The sequence below is a fragment of the Anabrus simplex genome, chromosome 4 (assembly GCF_040414725.1).
Source record: "Anabrus simplex isolate iqAnaSimp1 chromosome 4, ASM4041472v1, whole genome shotgun sequence".
Lineage (NCBI taxonomy): Eukaryota > Metazoa > Arthropoda > Insecta > Orthoptera > Tettigoniidae > Anabrus > Anabrus simplex.
In genome coordinates, this window is record NC_090268.1 from 321558025 (window position 1) to 321583697 (window position 25673).

General features: G+C 40.1%; 1 protein-coding gene across 3 annotated transcripts in view; it reads left to right on the forward strand.

Annotated features, from left to right (window-relative positions):
- LOC136871943 (protein bric-a-brac 2) overlaps positions 1-25673 on the forward strand; it is a 305261-nt gene that overhangs the window by 26552 nt on the left and 253036 nt on the right. For 2 of the 3 annotated variants that reach the window (XM_067145688.2, XM_067145689.2), the window contains exon 2: positions 7514-7709. In XM_067145688.2, coding sequence (XP_067001789.1) covers positions 7514-7709 — 196 coding nt within the window. Of the gene's footprint in view, positions 1-7510; positions 7710-25673 lie in introns of all 3 variants that reach the window. The other variant, XM_067145687.2, reaches the window with a different exon arrangement.

Consider the following 25673-nt stretch of genomic DNA (forward strand, 5'->3'; position numbering starts at 1 on the left):
GCCACACCTGACTGCGATGTACAGGTACGACGACCTGCAAAATGTGTGGGAAGTGCGAGCATGCTGGGGTTGATTGCACACCACCACCTGTGCGCGTCAACTGCCCGGGTGCGCAGGCTCCAATCTCCAAGGAGTGCCCCACATTCAAGCAGCAGAAGAAAATCCAGGAGATAAAAATGCTGGATAAGCTATCTTATCCAGACGGCTGGAGGAAGTTCAAGTCCATGGGGGCTCCAGAGTTCTCCATCTCCTTCGCTGAAAAGGTCACAAATGTGCGGATCACTCCAGAGAGTTTTGTACAGAACACCAGTACTGAAAATGCATTGATAAGTCCAAGCCTGCAACAAAAGATAGTTGCTAAAGAAACTGGAGTTTTAAGAGCACAAGGATTGAAAAGTGCGTTATTGCCAACATTGCCTGTGAAGGGTGCTTCCCAGGAACGTTCGGCTGGGAAGTCCTCCCCCAACAGGGCAGGGGGAAAGACTTCCCCAAATAGGGCTGGAAAGTCCATCCCTCCCTTCCAATGCCAAAGGAGGAGAAGGTGAAGCCACAGAACTCCCTTAAGAAATTGGAGAAGAAGCCTTCTCCAACTCAATCGGGGAATCCTCGAAATCCGGCAAGCCATCTGCCGGCTCTCCTCCAAAAAAGAGAGACACGGTGGGTAAGAGCGAGAGGCCCCGATGCCCTCTTGTTCGATCACTTTCTGGAGAACCTAGTTCTCCCAGGAAGAAAGCCCACTGTTCCCGATCAATGAGATCACAGTCTGCGGAGTGTCCAATCACAGTGCCTCCTTCTTCTGAGGAGACGATGGAGACTGAACCACTCATTGTCATGGATGGTGATTGTGACAAAAACAATACCGACAAAGACAGCGGAACCTGGCAGGTAATGGACTGAACGAAGGGCAAGAAATTGCTCTGAATTCAAAGCTTTCCCTATCCACACAATGGCACTATTGTGGTGGAACTGCGGTAGTTACCACTATCGCCTAGCTCAGTTACGTCAGCTGATATCTGTTTATGCGGCCTCCATAGTCTGTCTACAGGAATGTCATTTGAGACCTGGACACGACACGACTATGAGAGGATATCGTCTTTCTTCCAAGGACAGAGTAGCTGTGTATGGCGCGGCAACTGGGGGCGTTTATACCCTAGTTTACTCCGACATCTTCAGCGAAGTACCGCTCCGTACTCGGCTAGATGCAGTTGCAGTTCGCACTCCGTTGCCAGTAATGACATCAGTTTGCAATGTGTATATTCCACCGGATTATAACCTTGAAATGCGTGCACTACAAGATTTGATCACTTGGTTGCTTCCTTTCCTCATGCTAGGAGACGTGAACACCTATAATATACTATGTGGTTCTCAGTCTTCCTGTGCTAGGGGGGGATGCTCGAGCGAATGATTAGCCTGTTTGATCTTTGCATGCTTAATGCAGGGGAACCGACACATTTCAGCACATGGCACATTCTCACACCTGGATGTCACTTTGTGCATCCGTGCGTTAGTTCCCCTGCTATGGTGGCAAGTACACGATGACCCCTGTGATAGTGACTACTTCCTGATAATTCTATCTCTCTTGAATCAAAGACAGTCCAAAGTACCCAAGCGCTGGTTACTTCGGCGGGCAAATTGGCCAGAATTTACGAAACCTGCAGTGATGGCTTATGATATGCTGGAGTCTGTTGACGACCACGTTTCTTGCATTACTACTGGAATTTTGGCTGCTGCAGAGGAAACAATTCCTTCCTCGTCCTGTATTCGTCACCGGAAACAAGTCCCATGGTGGGACGGACGAAATTGCAGCGGCTGAACGTGATCGCCGACGGGCTTTTACGCATTATTGTCAGAATCCTACGATGGCCAATCATATCACATTTAAGCGTCTGTGCGGGAAGGCCTGTTTTCTGATTCGAGAAAGTAAGAAAGCTACGTGGGAAAAGTATGCGTCATACATCACGGCACATACTCCGTCATCGCAAGTGTGGACAAAACTCCGACGTATTGTCGGAATAGAGAATCTCCATTAATGAAGATATAGTTACGATTCCTTCAGTTGTTGCTGACCACATTGCGTCACATTTCGCAGATACGTTCAGCTCTAGGAGATACGACTCTTCATTTCTTCCGATTAAGTATGAAGCAGAGGCACACCATCTCTCTTTTGCCTCTAGTGCTTCACATCCCTACAATGTGCCCTTAACGGAGTGGGAGTTGTGGAGTGCACTCACGCCATGCAGAGATACGGCCCCTCGACTGGACAATATCCACAATCAAATGCTTATAATGCTTAAGCATTTGAGTGACAGATGTCTCAAGGATATCCTCACCCTATTCAACAGGATATGGAGTGAGGGTGTGTTTCCATCTCAATGGCGTGAGGGAATTGTGACGCCAATTCCCAAGCCAGGTAAAGATCCAAAGCTTCTGAATAATTATAGGGCAATATGCCTTACAAATGGCCTGTGTAAGCTATATGAAAGGACGGTTAACCGGCGTCTTGTGTGTGCCATGGAAAAGGAGAGTCTCTTGTCTTACTACCAGTGTGGTTTTCGCTCTCATTGGTCTGCCACTGATCATCTGATCAGACTGGAGAGCGCCATTCAGGAGGCCTTTCTCCGGAAGGAACACCTAGTCGCCGTGCTTTTTGACCTGGAGAAAGCTTATGACACTACCTGGCGATATGGGATTCTCTCCACACTTCACCAGTAGGGATTTTGGGGAAATTTGGTAACATTTATTGAAAACTTAATGTCCCTCTGTCTCTTTTGAGTCCAAGTAGGGAATGCATTTTCTCAATATTACGTTCAGGAGTATTGAGTACCTCAGGGATTGGTACTGAGTGTCACGCTGTTCGCAATCACCGTCAATGGCATAGTTGCCACTGCTGGGCCCGGAGTCATTCCATCGCTGTATGTAGACAACTTAGCTGTAGATTACAGCTCCGGAAGGGTTTCGTTTGCTGAGAGACAGCTACAGCAAGCTATTAACCGAGTCGACAGGTGGGCCCTGCAACATGGCTTTCGATTTTCAGCGGCGAAAACCTCAGTTCTACACTTCTGTTGATGTCGGCCTGTGTTTCCTGAACCAGAGCTCCGGTTTCGAAACAGTGTCTTAACAGTGGTTGACACCTGCAGATTCCTGGGTCTCCATTTTGATAAGAGACTAACGTGGCAGCCCCACATTCGTCAGCTGAACGTTGCCTGCACGAAGAGACTCAACATGCTTAAGTTTCTCAGCGGCACTTCGTGGGGGCTGACCGTGCGGTGCTGCTACGATTTTAGATGGCGATGGTCCTCTCCCAAATTGACTATGGAAGTGCGGCTTATGGCTCAGCATCAAAATCTATGCTGAGCCTTTTAGATTGTGACCCCCCTTCCTTTCACAGACAAGAGCACATAATAAACAAGTACATATAAAACAAGTAATGATTTAATAAACCAAAATAACAAACCTGAAAGAACAGCGTCAGCCGATGATATACCAGGAAAACCAAGAGGAAAACATTTTAATTTTGACAACACGTGGCTTCGCAAGATAACGAACATGACAACTAGAGAAAGGAAGTATGGGAAGCAGGCCGGGAAACCCTACAGAGGACGAGATCTTACGTGACGTTGTAGGGAAAGAAACGCGAGAACATTAACCCTCAGTCTAATTTTACTCAACATATAGAATTTAAACAAGGTATAAAGAACACAGAGTAAAAGGATAACATCATCAGTTAAAAAATTAAATCGAACCACGAGGTTCCTATCAGTGTTTCTTCAGAAAAGTGAATATTTACACAGAATTACAATTACGTTTAAATAAGCGAGCATAAATTCGATGTTGAAATTTACCTTGAAAAATTAAAGGTGAAAATGACATAATTACAAACATCATACAAGGCAAGTTGAAAAATGTTACAAGGAAAGGAAACAACTGAAATTAAATTTAGCGCAGAGGCCTATAGAGGGGCAGTCCTCTCCTAGTACACATCAGTAAGGGACGCATAACTCAAGAGGTGTGCATTAAATTGACGCGGAATTACTGGAGGCAACTCAGAAGAAAAAATTAAAGTTTACATATTCACAAAAGGTTAATAAAAGGAATTGCCTCCAAAACAAAGGATATGCCTAGCTGACGAACTACGGCATTACAAAATCAAAACGGTAAAAACCAGGGTCTAAGGTAAACTCCGCACAAGTGAAATTACATTTTAATTTAACACTTGAGAAAAGAAAACATGTTTACCCCGGGATGGCTGGAGCCGGTGAGCGGACCACCTTACAAGGTGCGTCTGATCGTTAAGAGATACGAAAACCAAAGACGCTGAACAGAGCTTTGCTCCTCCTAAGGAGCCAAAGGGCCGGAAATTGGGAAATACTCAAACAGCCAATCAGGGAAGCTACCTATGTTTCGACCCAAAGTTTCACCAACACAATTTGGCGTTATTTTCACCAATAGCATTACAGCACCATATATGGTAATCTGGGAAATATATTCTAGAGGTTTCGATTGCGAAACTCAGCGATTTTGTGATCGAAGCCTCCACGTTGGCACTACAGGGTGATACAAAAAATGGGTTACAACAAACATATTACTGGAGATCTCCACAATATCAATGTCTTTTCTTTTAACACTCGATGATTAAGTAAATAATTGTCTCTTCTGTGAGTCCTGAAAATTCTTTAAAATCACATGATTTCACCAGAAATAAAACACACAAAATTTTACATCATTTCTACAACAACAACAAAATTTAGTCGAATTCTCTAAAAATGTCAGTTCCTTAGTTTCTTTTGACAAGTCAAAAATGATTCCACCGACTATCAACTCACCACCGGTGACATAGATTGTATTCACCATAGTGGAGTTAGGCTGGCAACAGGAGCTTTCCGTACCAGTCCAATTCCCAGCCTACTCGCCGAAGTGGGAGTTCCACTTGTACGGATAAGGAGGCAGCAGTTACTGCTCACGTATGCCACCAAAATTCGTGATATGCCGCTACATCCAGGTTATCAATGTACCTTTAGTACCCAATACCACCAGAGGTACCAAAACCGGCCGAAGCCACACTGCCGGTTGGGTTTCGAATTGATATCTTGTGTGTCGTGATCTGAATATCGATATTGGTGGTTGTCTTGGACAAACTTTCAGCCAGGTACCTCCGTGGTTAGTTCTGTGACCGGATATACGTCTAGATCTACTCCGTGGACCCAAGGTCCGTTTATCAGAGGTATTTCTGTGACTTCATTCATCAATATCCGGCCGCGGAGTGTATCTTCGGAGATAATGTTGGTTGCTCTTTCGTCACCGATGATATGAGCACGAAGATCTTGCTTTCTAGTGTATGTAGCGTGTATACTGCGGGGCTTTACGCCATCTTAGAGGCCCTGCAGTTTGCACTACGTGATAAAAGAAGCCACTTTCTTATGTGTACCGACTCTTTGAGCTCTCTGCAGTCTATTGAAGCCTGTTTCTCGCAACACCCACTGGTGCAGCAGATTCATGACCTTCTAGCTAGGTTAAGTGATTCTGGCACCAGAATCACTTTTGTGTCGCTTCCAAGCCACGTTGGGATTGTGGGAAACGAACGTGCGTATGTAGCTGCAAAGGAAGCGGTACTTTTACCTCGAAGACCTGTCAGTGTACCAGCTAAAGATATTTGTTCTCAGCTACGTTGAACCATCATGGCGTCGTGGGAATCGGAGTGGCTAGCTACCCGAACTCCCAACAAGCTGAGATCAATTAAGAAGACAACTACCGTGTGGTGGTCCTCTTTCTGGCCTTCACGGAGAGAGGCCTTAGTGTTGTATAGGCTGAGGATAGGTCATTTACGATCTATCCACTCTTATCTCCTAAGGAGGGAAGACCATCCCCCCCATGTGTTCTTGTGGTGCCGACTTCACCGTGGCCCATATCCTCACAGAGTGCACTGATCTCCCTGGCCTAAGACGGAGCCCCGGCCTCCAGGAAACACTCGAACGCATACTAGCCGATGACGCGACTACTGCTGATCTCGTCATCCGCTTTATGTGTGACAGTGGACTAATCATGGGTATATAAATTACAAGTGTACTGTTACTCAAGGAATGCACATTCCCTTTTGATTTGTTAGTAATTTTTCGGCCTAATTAAATTATTTTTTGTACTGAGTTTTCAAATTACTTTGTTGAAGAATTGGAATGTTCTTTACACTGATATTGTTTGTGACCTGGTTTACCACATCGGAAGCAGAGAGAAATGTGATCACGTCTGGTTACAGAATTTTGAAATTTCTTCCATTTTTCTTCACTTAACAGATGATTTTTCACAAAGTCCAATGTTAAGTTAGGTTGAGTTTCAAGAGCTGTCACCACTGAATCATAACTACGAGGCATTGACACCAACATGTAATTAATTTTGTCATCCTCAGATAACTTGCGTCCTTGAATTGTGAGAATTAGTCCTCCAATTTCATAAAATGTTCTGCTAATGAACTACAACCATCATATTTAGCTTCATTCAAAAGTCTCCTCAAATATAAATGACTTCTAGCCCCTTTACTTTTAAAATTATCTTGTACACTTCTGAACATAGTGTAAGTTGAATTATGCTGTTTCAGAAAATTAAGATCACTATCACATACACCAGCAACGAGTAACACCTGAGCTCTTGCTTCCTTACTAGCATTTTCGGATTTCGTAGCAATATCAGCAACCTCAATAGCCTCTATCACTTGAGCTTTACGTAATACACTCTTCATTCTAAACGACCAGTTCCCAAAATCTGCACCCGAAAACTGCTGAATGTGATACATTTCATTAATCGCCATTGTCACTGGATAGCCATCACTATATATGCAAGCAACAGAAGAAACAACTCACTGGAACTTTCTGGAATCTTGTAGTTTTATAGCTCTGACGATCTTCTGGAACCTTCTCAAACATACTGAGCAGACTGTCAATCTGGATGTCCGAATTTCTGTCGACCTGGATCTCTAAATTTCTGTTGTTCTGGGTGCATAACCTTGTAGGTGAACTAACTATCGGCCTATATAAGGAGTAACGTAAGCACGATTCATATATTAGTTAACAGAATGGTTTATTGAACATCCAACATCTCTGTACACGTACACTGTTCTTGATCACATACTCCACAGCGATACACATCCTACTACTTGTTACATACAGGCTAACATGTTGAGCTCAGTGAGCTCCTCCAACTACACACATATTATATAGCCACACAGCTGATCCATGGAGTTTACGTACATGCATCATACAAAGAGTACACAACCACAGAGTAAACACTATGAGGGAACATTGACCCTCTACAATAACCATGTTAAAGGAAGACTCCCTAACAGGATTTGACTTTCTTAAGATATTGCCCTGACATTTCTTTTCAGTGTCATATTTCATTATTTTGGAACCATGTTTTTTTTTTTGCAGCAATTCTAGCACAAGCCACTAGTACTATATAATTAAACCTTGTTACTAATAAATCAGTTGATTGATTTTAACTTTGTTTTGTGATGTTCCAGCAGATGTTTAGAAATCATGGCTGGTCAACAAATATGTCTGAAATGGAATAGTTTCCACTCCAATATTGTGACAAGCTTTGAAACACTGTGGGAAGAAGGTGGTCTGGTAGATGTCACTTTAGCCAGTGATGGCCAGTGTCTAAAAGCTCACAAAGTTATTTTGTCTGCTTGTAGTCCATTTTTTAGAAAAGTTTTCCAGGTAATAATTTAATATATTTGTCTGTTTGTTGTGAATCTGCATGTGATTTTATTAACCTGTCTGCTTACCATATAAATCTGTGCTCAGGACTTTCAAATTACCATTTAAGTTGTGTTGTTTGTAGGAACTGTACAAGACGGTACTAAAATATTAATATCTACGTAAGCTAATGACTCAAATAGCATAAAACTTTCACAGAAATATTTGCAATGAATTATATCAATGTAATTTTGGCATATTATTGTGCGTAAAGTATATAGAATGCCATACATCACCTAATAGTTGAAGTGTTCTGGCATTATTATTATTATTATTATTATTATTTTTTGCTGCACACTCTCGACACTGGTTTGGGGGGATCTCCATAGGGAAGTGAGCCCAGCAAGCAGCCTGTTGTCACATTGGAGAGTCAGCTAATTGACAGCCTCTTCTCTCTGTCTGGTGTGGTGACACATTACACTATCTTCTGAGCTTTAAGAAGCCTGAACTAGTTGTATTCCCTGTTTACTTTAGCCACCTTATACATTACATAAGAATTGAAAATCGCCATGTCAGTTAAATAGAAGAATATTATCTTGTATGCTTTCATATACCACTGCATCAATGGAAACAAAGTGAGTTGCTGGTCCATTCTGTTTACTCCACTCTTCCCTTTATTATAATGGTTTCACAATCTGTTCATTGGTTTGCTTATTCTTCTTGCGGTGTGGTGTCATATTAATGTCATGTCAATGGTTGACATTACTGAAACTGGCTTCTTACTTTGTCACTTGATTACAATCTTCTGTTACTGTACCTTGCAATAGCTTCTCCTTTCTTATTCAGTTTTTTCAGGGGATTGAGGTATTCATTTTCTATTCATCTTCATTATATCCTAAACATTTGCCTTGTTCAGTAAGAGCTCTTCTACAAATATAAAAGGAACATGAAGCAGTTGTCTGTATCCAATGAATATGCTTTATTCAGCAAAGGAGCCATTAGTTCCATGACAATTGCCTTATGTGAAGGAACACTGTTACCAGTCATTACCATCCTCTGTACCTGTGCAGACACAAAATTGATGTCAGTGTCCAGTAAAAGATTTGCTTAATTTATAATACATTATCCAGAATTATCTTTGAGGGTTGTACTACACAAATGAGAACCTGCCCTGACTTTTTACTAGATTCTTTCAACATGTACGAGTGCTGAATCTTATTGTTTAGAATGTGAACTGGTTCCTTATTTGACCTAAATGGTTGGTTCTCTCTCTCTCTCTCTCTCTCTCGTTTATGAAATGTAAATGACAACTCAACAAAAATAATTTATATGGCATCATAGGAGCAAGAAAGAGTTTCAGTTGATTTCCTTGTACTCCAGGAAGACTGAAGATTGTCTTTCTTCACCTGCAACATGAAAATACATGATGAAATTAATTCCTTTATTTCATCAATAGTTGCATCATACCACTTTGAATCCTAGCTAGTACTTGCAGATGGCGTTCCCAAGTGAAAGTTCAGGCAGACTGAGTAGTTGAGGTGGTAGAGCGATGGCATTCTCTGCTCAAGTTGGCAGGTTCAGTCTTGGCTCAGTCCAGTGGTAGTTGAAGGTGCTCAAATACGTTAGCCTCGTGCCGGTAAATCTACCAACATGTTAAAGAACTCCTGCAGGACAAAATTCTGGCATCTGGGCGTCTTCAAAAACCATAAAAGTAGTTAGTGGGATATAAAACTAATAATATTAACCCGTCAGTGGCCACGGGGTGAGCGATTGTCTCACTTTCGGATTTCTTCGTATGTGATTGCGCAGCGATCGCGCGCACATTCCCTCCCTCTCGGGTATTCCTAGTGGGAGACGTTACCAATTGCTTACTGCGAACAGTTGCAGTCAGGTGTTTGAAATGTTGGGGCTGGCAAAGTTTTTGTGCGCGTCTGCAGATGACTGAGAGTTTCACTCACCCGCGACCACAAATGTAAAAATTTTTTGCTACCGATTGCAGTTCCTCGCCTAAAAAATAAATAAATTGTTAATTGAGTTGAACATGGAGAATAGATTAGAAGAACAGGTCTCGAGTTGGTTGGATGAGGTGGAGGAAGAATTAAGAAGAGGAGGTGGAGCAGGAAATGATATGTTGGATTATGGTAGTGCTTATGACAGTGGTAGTGAAGACAAATTGGATGATCACAATAGTACTTCAGATATATCTGGTGATGGACTGGAAGATAATGAAGTAGATCATGCCGGTGCCCAGTATTTAGGGAAAGATGAACAAACAAATTGGAACATCTATTGTCAAGAGTCTGTTGCAAAAACAAGACACAGGAACCTTGTTAGATGGCTGCCTGGAGTAAAAGGTGATGCAGAACATTTCACCTCCCCCATTGAAACATGGAGATTGCTTTTTTTTCTGTTGAGACTATACAAGAAATTGTAGATTGTACTAACAAAAAATGTTTAAATTGCCTCAAAACTATGCATGAGAAAGAGACTCTTAAAACACAGACTCTGAAGAAATAACAGCTTTATTTGGTCTGTTCTATTTTTTGATGTTTTGAAAAGTTCTCATGCAAATGTAGAAGATCTTTGGTCTGACTATGGTACAGCTCCAGAACTCTTTCGTCTCGTAATGTCACTGAGATGTTTCCGCCTCCTTATCCGAGCTCTTTGCTTTGATGACATCACAACCAGGAAGCAGAGAAAGGAGATTGATAAAATTACTCCTATTCACAAAGTGTTTGAGGATTTTGTAGAGAAATGCCAAGCATACTACAGCCCTCGCAAGTGTGTTACAGTTGGCGAAATGTTGGAGTCCTTCAGGGGAAGGTGCCAATTTTGTCAATTCATGCCCAGCAAGCCGCCAAATATGGCATTAAAATATTTTCTCTGGTCGATGCATTTACCACACGTACAAGATGAAAGTTCACATTGGAAGGCAGCCTGATGGACCTTTCTCAGTAGTGAACACCATTACAGAAGTTGTAAAATGTCTTGCAGAACCAATTGATAATAGTGGACAGAACATCAGAGTTGGTAATTATTTTCCATCGGTTCCTCTGGCCTTACACCTTCTAAAAGACATGGGACTAACTTTAGCTGGAACAGTTAGAGATAATAAGGCAGAAATTCCACCAGTATTCCTCGACACAAAAAGACCAGTGCATTCAAGCATAAAAGAGGATGGGAGAAAGGTAGAAGTGTGACTTCTATTCAAAAGAAGAAAAATCGCTTCACTGTAACATACTGTGGAGACAGTTCGGCGGCTATTTGCAAAGAACACACTTCAGCCGTGTTGTGCTTCAAATGCAGAGGCGAAGTGCTTGACAAGGAAAAGGAGCAAGTATGAAAACCAAAACTGGTGGGTAATGTGGAAAGGTGCTCAATGTTTAGAAGTACAGTAAAACCTTGTTAATTGGAAGTCTTTGGGACTAAAAAATCGGACTTCGAATGACGTGATTTCGAATTAACCGCCAATTCGTAATTCAGAAGTGCGTATGCTTGCCGCGTTACAAAATATTCTAAGGCCCTTTACTCCATGCAGTTAACCTTGATTCACAGTTTAAACCATTCAAATGCCATGAAAAAAGAACTATTTCCAAAATGTATGCAAGAAGGTGCATTTACAGTATTCAAATAATGCACCTGGTTAACACACTGACAAACATAACCTCACACAATGAAAGAAAAAAAAAAAAAAAAAGCACGATTCAAAGGTGAGGAGAACTCTATGCTAGCTCCCATATTCAAGTGCTTTTTTCATTGGATTACTGTACTGTATGCATCTTAGATGCCTTGTACTTACACAGAAAGTATCCTATGCCCTTAAAACATCGTGGCTAACCAAACTTTCCTATGACTATCCTTATATGACTTCCCGCTATGGCACTTCTCTCGTACTTCAGAAATGTAAACACTTGCCGCGTCACAAAGTAAACTTATTTTAAGACGCATTAATGTATGCTATCACCTCGATTCACAGTTTAAAACTTTCAAATGCCATGGAAAAAACTATTTCTGAAATGTATCCAACAAGGTGCATTTACAATGTTCAAATAATGCGCTTGGATAAATCACTGACAAACATAACCTCTCGCAACGAAAAAAATCACACAATTCAAAGATGAGGATAAATTATGCTGGTTCTCCTGTGCAAATGCATTATTTTTTGGATTACTATACTCTTTGCATTTTTAGAGCCTTGCACTTGTATGGAAAGTGCCTGATGCCCTTAAAACATTTTAGCCTATGGCCCTTAAAACATTTCCTATGACGGGGGATAAAGTTTCTCGCTTCCATGTGCAATGCAACCCAGTACAATGAGCCGTACCCTTGTACGATTCCCTGGCTGGCACTTTCTCCTTTAAAATCATAAGACCGTTTGGGCTCAGCATTAAAATAAAGCAATGCAGTTTCAACATCAATGACAGTATTGTTGGGTGCCTACGAATTGATTAGGCCTATATGAGCCACGCTTTTCCGTCAACTATCAGCATCGCCAGTGTTCACGGATTCTGTTTTTCCGCACACTGCCTGCTGCATGATATTATGGCGTTCCTTAAAAGCTTGAATACAAAAGAATTCCGTTTTCATTCAACTTAGAAATTATGAAGCACACTGTAGACACACCGAAGTGAGTGTAAGTACGGAAAGCTACCCCTCCACGTTCTGGAACACGCGTTCTGTCATGACGCGGATAAAGTTTGAATTTAAATTACTCTGTAACATACTATTGCTTTAAAATGTAAAGGTAGTTTCGAATTAAAAGTCTGAATTTCGGTAATGGGGCCGACATTGTACTTCGAATTACGAATTATCCGTATTTCGAATTAAACAATTTAAATAACATGCGACCGGGCGAGTTGGCCGTGCGCGTAGAGGCGCGCGGCTGTGAGCTTGCATCCGGGAGATAGTAGGTTCGAATTCCACTATCGGCAGCCCTGAAAATGGTTTTCCGTGGTTTCCCATTTTCACACCAGGCAAATGCTGGGGCTGTACCTTAATTAAGGCCACGGCCGCTTCCTTCCAACTCCTAGGTCTTTCCCATCCCATCGTCGCCATAAGACCTGTCTGTGTCGGTGCGACGTAAAGCCCCTAGCAAAAAAAAAAAAAAAACATGCGAAACCGTATCTCATGTTTCCGGGAACGAAGGCTTCTTCGAATTAGGCAGGATTTTGAATTATCGAGGTTCTACTGTACTGTGTATTTTCTGGTGAACAGTGAACTATAGTATTGAAACAATATTGTGAAACTGCATTGTAGTTAGCCATTTTATATGATTATTGATTCCTTGTATTGTATTCTAGAATAATATTACTCTAAATACAACCAGTCAATCAAGATGAGGAAATATCTCGCGCGCGACCACTAATTTGACAATAATATTTTCCGTATATTTAATGGATTTAATTTTGATAAAATGTTCATATATTCTTTATTTTTCTGGCAGAGGTATTTTTTCTTACACAGACATTTAAAATATACTTCATTACAGCTAATTAAGTGATTACTCCTGCTGTTAAAACAAATATTTATATAGCATACTTGAAGTTAAGAAGGTGAGGGAAAATCTCACCCCTGATCACTTAGTTCTAAGAGAGCACATGACCATTGTCAGGTTAATAAATAATTAGTGAAAGTTCAAACAACTGTTCACATACCTATTTGTCTCATTGCACACACTCTCCCAGAAGTTTTCATCGATTATTTTACCTAGAACATATCTTGGTGATAAATCAATGTTATCAGAAACTGAATTCGCCCCAGGAATTTTAGTGAATTTTCTTGGAATATCTGTCAAGAGACAAGCAGTTTCCTCATTTCCTGCCATCTACTTTCTGCTTATTGTTTCGAGTTCTCGAGACGTCACTGCTCGCAATCTTTACATCTGCCTTATCACTTGCACTTTTGTCACTCACGTCACTATGAATAGACTGTAACGGTTCAAATCCCGTTACAAGCATTCATCTGTATTATTATTTTATTTTATTGGTATTATTTCATTTGTCATCGTCATCATCATCATCATTATTATTATTATTATTATTATCACCATCATCACCATTATTATTATTATTATTATTATTATTATTATTATTATTATTATTATTAGCCCGCCGTGTGGCCATGATCGTTGAGGCGCTGAAGTCTAAACGTTCTGACACCGAGGTTAACCAGTTTGAGTCCCGTTGGTCGAAAAAATTTTCACCATCAGAATGTTGGTCGGCAGGGTAGGGGAGGTGATGGTATACAATTGCTAATCACTAGATTGTGTGCCAAAAGCCTGGATTAAATTCAAAACCTCTCCGCAGTGCTCATATGGAGAGAGGGCATATGACACTGTTGATGGTGATTCGTCCGTAGGATGGAGACGTTAAGCCTTGAGCAGACCCCTTGGTGCTATTCGAGAGGGGTAGGCTATTTGCCGGCACCGGGTTTCACCCTCTCCCTACTATCATATATCACATTATTCATTTCATCTCATTAACTCCTCTGATGAGGTTGATGTCAGGAAGGGCATCCGGTTATAAAAATCCGCCAAAACAGATTCACCTCACCTCATAGCCGACCCCGTAGGGAAACGGGACAAGGGTTGGACAAACATTATTATTATTATTATTATTATTATTATTATTATTATTATTATTATTATTATTATTATTATTATTGTTGTTGTAACTGTTATTATTGTTTGATTCAATTCTGTAATCTGCTTTCATTATGTATTAATTATTGCTTGCTTTATTGTATTTAATTTATTATGTATTTATTGTGTATGTTAGCATCAAAATAATGTAGAGTGAGATTTACTGCCTAATATCAGATGTGGATATATTATTTGTGATACTACATTTAAAACATTGCAACATATGGTGCAATACTGTTACAGTAACTGTCGAGTCATCGCTTTGTCATTGTATGCTTTTAGCGATTACATAATATTTAAGGAGTTCCTAATTTGCCTGAGGCTATTTCTACACAATATGTAACATTTGTAGCTGGGTGGGAGTGACAACATAGCTGTTTTTAAAGATGGGGTGTGACAACTAATGTCTGTATAAAGGGCTGTGTCCTATAGCAGCTAGTCAATTGGAGTCAGTTGGTTGGAAGGAGAGTGAGGCTACAGTTGGTTGGGAGTTGAATGAAGAGGCTTGCCATGAAGTGTTGTAGTCGGATGGAGCCTTGATCGATGGATAGTCATATGAAGAGTGAGGCCACAGTTGGTCAGTCACTCATTTGAAGATAGAACAGTGGTATGGATACGTAATCGTCAGTGACCAAATGGATTATATGTTTTGAGTGTGTTTCGTGTATCTGCTTGGTGGAGTTCTTCTGTCAGTTCGATGACGGCCGAATATTGAGTCGTCATAATGCAGACTAACAGTTATCAGTGAATTACTTGTAAAGTTGATTGTGAAGTGCGTATATAATTTCAAGCCATGCTATATCTCATTTGTGAAACTAAAAGAATACATCACCAAATTAGGTTTGAGATACCTACAGCTAGTGATGCAAATTCCAGTGCCTCTGCCGACACTGGTGTGCACAGTGCCAGTGCCAAATGCGTCACCTTGCCAAAACACTGGTGTCGTGGCACTGTCAGTGCAACGATGACTACTTCAGAGGTGCCAACCTTTGAAGTGGGTTATCAGTAATCCCATTTTTAACCACACCCCCCCCCCCCCCCCCGCCAAAAACTTTTACGAGTTAAATCCAAAGCACCCCGTTTGCCCTACAGCAATCTATTCTAAAGTATATCATCTATAACACAATAAAATTTGCTCATTACCTGTTAGTTCTGCGATAAAAAATTCTTTGTAGCTTTTTTCGCACCCGGCAGCTGCTTTTCGGTGTAGGTTTTCTTGTAACATACTTCCCCCTGAGATGACATTTTCGTCTTCAGAACCATAAGCGATTCCAGTGTAGATGTACTTAGTGTAGGCCTGAATTCTGTCTGATTTTTCCTAACAACACTGAAAACTCTTTCTGTGGGAGAGTTACTATGAGGTACACTTAGTACTGCAAATACAACATTACTTAAGGTTTTATACTTAATCTGTCCACTTTCATTTTTAAGCTCTGCAATCTTGCCCCAATTAACATCAATGTTAGGTCCATGTACAATATATTCCGGGAAAGTATCACACTGGTAAACTGCAAATTCCTCTTCAAGTTTGTCATGTTCACTTTCTTTGACCAAAGTTGGGAATCGTCGAACAAAGTATTCAAGAGATGAATAGGAAACCTTCGTTCTGAGAGAGATGTCTACAACTTCGGCATGCTGAAGAAATTCATCATCAAGGGGAAATTTCCTGGTAATGTAACTGCAAGCTGCCATATAAAACTCTCTTACCGAATTATAAAACATCTCTTCATCACAGTCATTATCTTTCAAGTATGCCCTAGCTTTTGCTCCAATTACCAAGTCCTCATTGGCTTTCTGGTATTTCCTCCTCTTGAATTCAACACTCAAAAGGGAGGTAGATTCTGACTGAAGAGAACATGGCTGAACAAATCTGACCAATAGGTCAGTTAAAAGACCAGTAAGTTTCCTCCTAAGAAGATGTATGGCTGGAGCATCTTGTTGCAGAAATATATTCACAGAGTTAAAAACAGGAAGTGTACTCTGAAGAAAGTAGCAAAACAGTTTTGTGTGTGGGTCTTGTATGAAAGATTTCACAGTTTCAAATTGCTTGGTGGTCTCACTTTTATGGTGGGTCTCACTACAAAACATGAGTGTCAAAGCTTCCCACTGCTCAAGAACTCTATCAATAGACTGAAGAAGCGAGAGCCAACGGGTACTAACATATTTCAAAATTTTGTGACCCTCTGTGCCACAAACAGCCTGATAAACTTTCAACGTGTTTTGTCTTTTAGAACTCTTGTCAAGATAGTAATATAACTGAACCAAAAAGTTCTCTACATTGACTGGCAATTGGGCTGATGCTTTTTGCGCACAGATGTGTATGAGATGACATGAACAACCCGGGACATAAACAGAAGAATGCCTGTCCTTCACAAATTTGGCAACACCTTTATTTGCCCCTATCATTGTGTATGCATTATCAGATGAAAAAGAAATGCAATTTTCCCATGGAATGGCTAAAGAAGACAATTCACTATTAATTACAGAGAAAATTCCCTCACCAGTATTGTCACTACTCTCTAACAATGACAATAGAAGAGTTGATATTTGACCTCTCTGAGCATTAAAGAAAGAGACAACTATAGGATAAAGTTTAACTGCATTTGAATCCGTACTACCATCAGTAGCCAAGGAAAAAGGCGTTATTTGCAAAAGTTCACTTAATTCCTGTTTTGCCTCAGATGCCGTGTATTGAACTAAAGCAGAGGTTTTAGTTCTTGCACAACCATATTTCTGAGATATTTTTGAGTCGGGGAACATCGATCTAAACAAATTTCCAGCGTGGTCTGAAACTGATAGCGGAATATTATGCTCCAAAAGAAATGATGTGAACAATAATTCGGCATTTGTCACCGCAGTTTCGTTACTTTTTACGAAGAACGATGAAACAGACTGGTTTCGTAATTTTGATTCGCCGTATGTGTGATGTTTCTTGGATTCTATGTGTCTTCTGCAATCATCTCGTCCACCGTGAGCCACAGAGAAATCACACGAACACACACTACAGAACACGTGGTTTTCACTAACACGTGAGGCAAGCAAGCATGGCCATTCCTTTGTGTAACCGTCTCGATATTTCTGCAACACTGCTGTCTTCTTAGAAGAAGATGCAATTTGACAATTGCTCCGCTTCATTTCACAAAACCAATCACTACTTTTCGAATCAACGTCTAGGATAATTAGAATTGAAATGCGCTAAATATACGAGTATACCATTCTTTCTACGAACACAACACAGAACCGAATGTGCGCACTGGAGAACAGCAAAGCAAGGAGTAGGGCCTACCTCACGGCCGACTTGATACGTCACGTCTTTCCCGCGTCATTCTAGCTAAGAGAGCAGCGTATATCTATTTAGCTGGCCGTGATTTCACAACGCTCGCGGGAAACAAAAGGAAGTGACGACCAAATAACTGCCAAATATGTTTGGTAGCCAACGTACAAGCATTGAAACGAGGCGGGTTGACCAGTAATGCTCTAAGAGATTGAACATTTTTTACTTCTTTCCTTTTTTTCGCAGAAATTAATTTTTATCGTGACAAGGTTGCTTTTCCGTAATAATTTCCCCTTCAACCGTAATGCCGTAATCGCGAAGTGAAATCCGTAATCATTACGGACAATCCGTAATAGTTGGCACCTCTGCTACTTGTTCATTGGACTCGTATAAAAACGTTTATGCTTCATGTATTGACAAAAAAAAAAAAAGGAACTACACATAGATATACTGTAGTTTATATTAATATTTACATGCAAAATACTATAAATAACCCTCAAATAAGTTTTCCATTCTCGTTCAAGAACAGTATTTTTTTCACTTTATTCGCTAACAGTCTGTTGTTGAAAATTTGACCAGCTTTCCAAAACATACCTTCGGCAGGCGCGGATGTTGCTACAACACAATTTCCAGGCGGCTACAGTAATTAGTAAATGTTGGGATACTGAAGCTTTCTTCCCAACCACCATTTTAATGGATCTGCATGCCTAGCTATTAAGGGGTCTTCCAGGTACGACGAAGCATATGCCGTTTTAAACATGTTATCGTCCATTTGAACGTTATACAAGATTTACAAATATCTCGCTCCGCTATGTACTGGTTTTTATCATCTGGAGTGATATAGCTTCACAAACGGCTAGATTTTTGTCTGTCTGCCATTGACATGGAATTCAAGACAATCGATAATATAACAAAGGGAATAAAGCATAGCGTGGCATGGTTCGGCAGCACTTGATAGGACAGGGTGACCAGTAGGTACTGTAGAAGCTATCTGTCCTGGCGCACGGACACCGACACGGATCTAAGAAGCACTGGCCTGTACGTGCCGTGGCAGTCACGTGATCACACACAATAGAGCTTCGTTCGGCAACAGTGCCAGCCGCCAGTGCTCGCCATACCGTTCGATGTACTCATGGAAAAGCAGACTTGATGGATGGTTCTTGTCTTTACTAACGGTATAAATAAGGTTAATATTGTACCCTGATGAGATAGGCCCTAGTTTCATGATTTGATTTTGATATGAGAAATACAGATATATAGGAATATTAAATGAATACAGTGGCAGTTTTGTGTGGACGGGAAAATTTTCGACGTAAGCCAGCCGTGATCGCGACTGTCCGGCGCCACAATAAGCTTGTCATTAGGGGGAAAAGGTTTCCTGGTCAGAAGATAAGAGGATTAAATCTAGAGCTCACAACAACAGAATAATGACTTCGAGGAAGTGAAAGAGTATATATTTCGGACCAAGGGCGAGTAGATGCATCACCAATACCGAGAATGTGACGTGCCAGTTTTTCCACGCCCGAGGCGTTTGGTGTGGTCACGTTTCAAGGGAGAGATTTCAAACTAACCGAAACGGTGTTGACCAATGAGAAAATATATCACAGGCCCGCAGATAAACCAACATAAGAAAAACTCAGAGTGAACTCCAGTTAGCTTCTCCGATAACAATAATTAAATTATTCCAACCACATAATTGAATAGAGGGGATTTTTGTGATATCGTTCCCATGTTGAATAATTGTAATCGTAAGAACTTAAAGTAATGAATTCGTGGAAATGACCCACGCTATCTCGCCATTGGTCGAGATGAGCACGCCATCAGGGACGCCGAGTTAGCGCGCGAAAGGTGGAGGACAGAAATTAAGTGATATTTCCATGATCACCGAACGATAGGAGTTCAGAATACGACACATGAATGTGTATCGCCAGTGTATTAAGTAGGATAAAGCAAGAGATCCAAATCCACCTGCATATGCCGATTTAGGATAACCAACCCCCCTCTCCAGGAAATGACCGCAGATGACCCCGGCGGGAAACCGTATCGTCCATAAAAGTCCAGAAGCGGACCTCACATCACTCAGTTCTCACCAGTACCCAGTCGTTGGAAGTCACCAGTTGTGACCGTCGTAATGGAGTAGTTGAGACTCTGACACGTTGACTCTGTAAGTCAGTACCTCGGGACGTAGTCGAAGTCAATTAGAGCTGAAAGTACGTGAATTATTAGGAGAATGAATACGAACAGTGAAATTATCCATAGTACCGAGTGTGTATAATCAGTACAATTGTATGTTGAATTTAATGAATGTCATGTGTTTAAATAATAAATAACTAACGGAACGCCGATAGTACCTTTGGAAGGCAGTGTGCGGAGCCTGAAGTAAACATCTCAAGATAGACGGTGAATAACTATCCGAGCAGGGAATTATAGGAGCTAGGCGATGATCAAGACGGCTTGAAAATAAACCAGGAAGTGCCGGTTGAAGACGCGATACGCGCCGGTTCAAATGAACGACATTTCGTCGTAATGTGTCACGACGTGTGTTTCGGGCGTATATGAAGAGTATATTGTGCGAGTGTCAGGGGTCTAGGAGCACCTATAAGTGTTTTTTTTGTTATTAATATTTTTGTGTAAAATAGTGTAATAAGGTATTAATCATGGGTAGTCACCCAGAAGTGTTTTATTATGTTAAATTTGTATTGTGCGACATGATGGACGAGTAAATCACCATGGGGCCGTAAGGCCTATATCTCCTCCGCTACGAGACAATGGAATTCTACATAGGAATGAGTACACAATTTTGATATTTAGGGGATGTTATCGCGACTGAACGGGGTTCAGTGTAAATTAATTATGGTTACTTAACATGGTCCGCTTCCCGAGTCCATGATTTTTTTTTTTTGTTAGACGGACGAACTAATTTATATTAACGTAATAATGGGTTAGATTAATTAATTTGAGTCTTTGTTTGTTGTATATAATGTAAATATGGGATATATTTCTTTCAATTAATGCATGCTGTTTGTAATACTTTGAATTAAGTTCATTTCAAGTGTTAAATTCTTTTTTTTGTGCTAACCCATTTATTTTAATTTCATTCACTGCGGTGATCATTTGTATTTTAATTAGGAATAATTTCTATTAGACAGCCAGATTATGAAAGAGCCAGAGTATGGAAGATTTGTGTTGCGTACGGAAGGTCATTAAAATACTAATAATAATCATGTTTGTGAGTCGACAAAGGAAAATAAAGTAATAATAATAATAATAATAATATTTGGGCGTGTGCAAGTTAAAATATAATAATAATAATGACAGTGCTTCGCGAGTTAGCCAGTGCAAATATAATAATCAAAGTGGAGATGACATGTAGCGTTAAAGACTTTCATTCGCGTAGTCAGTTTGATTTTACGTAAATTTTTGATTTTACGTTTTTGGACTTTAATTTAACCATTAAAATTTTGTTTAAAAGCGATATAGGCACGTGAATTAGAATGGTCACGATATGTTAAAAGCCCAGAATGATTTGAGCCCATATTTAGAGTTGGAAGTCATGAGGGACGAATATCCGGCGTGAAATAAATTGAGCCGTATCGTTTGTAATGATGAAATAGATGAATCTCAAGGCCTAAGATGATATAAATGCATATGCCGGTGTTATTAGTGGTAGAATCCACGCACCGAGGATTATTTTATGAATTAAATGTTTGAAGAGTTCCGATGAAAGGAAATGGACTTCAAATTTGAAGGAATAGTTTAGCAATCGCCGGCATTGGAGGTATTTGCCCAGCCGCGATGTGCCATAGGTTGTGAGATGTGTCTTGGGAGGACAGGTGTCCCCATATAAAATTAACGGCAGTACGAAGTTGAAGGTACGGTCCCGAATACCGTGTTGTCCCGACCGATATAAAGCAGATCTTAGTGGTTCATAACGGGATTTAACATATGTGACTAAATTCTAAAGAGTGGATATTAAAATATCATCTTTCCATTTTTAATAATAATAATAACAATAATCATACTCCAAGTGAATCTTGTCTTAAATCGAGTGCTTAGTGCCAAGATAAATCGAAATTGTAAAAGGGGTTATGCGTTAAACATATTAAGAGTGGACTACCGTGTAACAGGCGAATTTAAGTTTTTTAAAAAAAATAATAATAATAATAATAATAAAAACTAAGCTACTTTTTTTTTGAAGAATAAATTTTTTTTATATATTTTGGACATAATAATGATGTTGGGAGATGAAATGGAAAATTTGAGATTTTTAATAATAATAATGAATAAAATATTTGAAGAAGGAGAAGAAGAATAACCAATGAAGGTACCTTTTTTTATTTTATTTTTTTGATGAAAATAATAAGAGCGAGAAGTTGAAGTATTATAGAAAGGATGATTATGGGTTACGATAATCACGATTTCCACTAATAATAATAATAATAATAATAATAATAATAATAATAATAATAATGAAAAGTTGAAGGAGCAGAAGATAAAGAACTTGCAATAGTAATTTGAGAATAATAATTATGATGAACGGAAATTAAGATATTTAATGGGCGATGATTCATTGTTACGATCATCATCATAATAATAATAATAATAATAATAATAAAAATATTTATGAGGAAGCTGATCATTATATTGTGCGGATAAATTAGGAGTAAGAACGACCCTCGTTGGAAACGTCGGCAAGGGTTGGCATATAATCATCCCGGATGACAAATGATAATAATCAAATACCGGATTATAATTGAAATTAATGATAATAATAAAATTAATTGATGGTAGTCAAAGTATATGCTAATGATCAGATAAAGAATGGTAATGATATTATCTAATAATAATAGGAGGATATGCTAGGGACAGTCATCCTGTGTCGAACTGCTCTGAACCAGATGTTGGGTTTTCACGGGGAGATAGCGGTAGATACGTAAATAACCCACGGACGGCACATGTTTGCAGGGTCAGAGCATAGTAATGAACCTTTCCGTACGTCTTGTCGTATTGACAAGTGTAAATATTAAAGTAGCTTTTGAGTTAATGAACTCTACCTGGTGTGTTTGTGAATCTGGAAATAATAGGCTAGAGTTTGTCCGTATTATAAATTCCCGTTTTTTCGAGGCGATAACATTTTCTACGGTGGGTGTCCGGCTCACCAGAATGTACATACCGGAAGTGTCTCATGTCCAAACGGAACGAGGAGACGACAGTAAAAAGTTACTGTCGTGCCTTCGTCCCCGAAAGAAGATCTCCAGCGGTGAAACGTCCAATCATACGGATGTGAATTCGATCCCCAGTAACCAATTGGGACGAATTCACCAGATGTTTTACACTACCAGAGTAGTGAGGTAAAATCCAAATATTATGTCATTTAATTTTCAGGATTAAAAGTGTCACAATGTAAATTTGTCATCATGTGTAGTATGCAAAATAAGTGAATAAATTGCTCTTCATTGCAATTTCAATAGGAAAGAGTTTCCATATCTTTTCATTGTAGTTAGTCCAGTATGCCCATGGAATTTAAGTTGTCACTTCCCAGTCCTATTGTGGAGTCAAAAATTTGTATCCATGAATGAGTCGTCCCCCGTAACCTTAAATTTGCATGCCCCGTTCATCCCTGTGTTCATTTGATGAGCCGATATATATATTTTTGATTTTCTTTATATCATTTTTTTATCGTTTTCGAACTGATCACCCCTGAGATAAATGCTAGTCTGGGACTCAGGAGGTGGGCGGGTGCATAATGGCGCCCAACGTAAAAGGGCCTATTGCATCATGTTTGAGCAACGGGTGACTTTATACATTTTTACGCAAAAAAAAAAAAAAACAAATCTGAACTTTTTTTGTTGTATTAGCGACGATATCATTAGCGAGCAGCTCAGTGCCCGATTTCATTATAAATAGGCCCAATTGTTTAACTTAAATGTAAACCCAATCGGGATATTTAATTAAATTTTGACCGCATCACGGTTGAATAGTGGTTTTAGATATGTCAAGTAGTATTTCATGTTAAAGTAAGGTTAGTTTCGAACGGGGCTAGACTTGATAATTATACAAGAGTAGTTTATTGCTATAAAGACTCATTAAATTAATAATTCCCTATTCTATGAAATTAAAATTTATTGTGATCTAGTGAGACTCCACATAAATGTAACTATCCATGGGCAGGAATTTTATATAGGCAAAATTTATTAGGAATACTGTATTTGGTAAAAACGTGACTGAGAACCAGATTCATGTATTAATAAAAAGATAATGGAACTGTGTAAGTTAAATTTAAATTATTTCAAGACAGGTGACTTCAAGGTTTTCGTCATGGTATTATCGATTGTTGTTGTTGTTGTCATAGCCTTGAGTGACTGATGATATCTAATTCAGGCATAATAAGCACGTGATGGCAATTAACATGCAAATTTGAATTACGATATATAATAATTCGCTATGTGAAAGCGAAAAATATTGTTTTGGTTTTGAATTTGGAAATTAAAAATTCTAGAAAATATTAACGAGGATATTACCGTATGATAGGGCCTAGACCCACAATTGTCGTAATCGTGTGCGATAGGATGAGAGGCTGATCGGTCCTCTTTTCTCATTTGATATAATGTCAGACGAAGGCGGGGAGCATCCCCAAGGTGAACAGTTAGAAGATCAGGGAGAGGTGAAAGCTCTCACTTTGGAAGACTTGATGCGAGGTTTGGCTATAACGACGGAACAAATGCAGGCCGCTAGTGTTTCTACTAAACAGGAACTGACATCTATAATTCAGACCGCGAGTGTTTCACTAGAGCGTAAAATTGAGACGAATAGACAGGAACTGACGGAACAAATACATGCCGGTAACGTTTCGTTAGAAAATAAAGTCGATATGGTACAGGCCGCGTGTGAATTTAATAAAATAAAACTCACAGAACAAATAGCTGAGGTTCATGCCGCCAGTATATCACTAGGACAGGAATTACGGGACCGAATGACCCAAGTCCAGGAGGCGTGTCATTTCGCTAAGGACGAATTGAAAGGGCATATCGACTCCTGTATTATTAGTGTCAATAAAAAGGTCGACCGATTCAGGGATGAGGCGTTACTAGAACGTAACGAAATTAAGGAGAAATTAAAGGCCAGTATTCAGGAGATTTCAGCTCAGAGGTTGGTCGACCGCGAAGATTTAAAGGCGCACATCGAAGAGGTGAGGGGTGAATGTCGCAAGGAAAACGATATCATCCGAAGCCACGTGGAAAGTAAAGGTGCACATACTGCAAATACTTTGGACAGGCACGAAAAGGGAATCGATGAGTTACGAGGTGAAACTGTTCGTACCCTAGTACTAGTAGCCGGTCTCAGAAATGAAATTCAGGATATAAAGACGAATTCGGAAGATCGTAGCCGTAGACTCACACAGTGTGAGGAGGCAAATATAGCATTGTTCAGAAAGACTGATGGGTTGGCGGAACAAAGCCAGACGATCGCTGACACAGAGGTCAGAATAGTGGAACAATTTAAGGTCCACACGGGGCAGAATTCAGTGTCCAAGCAAATGTCCGACAGTAATACCGAAAGGCTGGATGAGATTAGAAAGGATCTGGAACAGGTCAAGGCCAGGTTAGAACAGCCAGGGTCACTTCAGGACTTCCATCTCCAGTACCGAGAGTTCGAGACCCCAGACAATCAGGGCTTTCATAAAAAGGAAGGCATGTCACAAGCTGATACGACCGGACTTAAGTTTGAAGTAGGAGACGGATCGTCGTCATCATCAAATGCCCTTCCGACATCTGTGGTCCACGTCATCAAAATGTCAGACGACAAACCACCTAGATACGACGCTCGAGGACATATAACCCCTAAAGGCTTCATCCGCGAGATCACTAACTATATTAGTGAAAATAAAATTCCGGCGGACCGGCAATTACGAACTGTAGAGAAGTTTTTGGACGGAGCACCTGCAATGTGGTTCAGGGCCTTCTTATACACATTCGAGGATTTCATAGGATTCCGACAGGCGTTTTTGCAAAAATTCTGGAGTATCCAAGAACAGCAAGATCTTAGGTTGGAGTTGTATTCTAGACGTTAT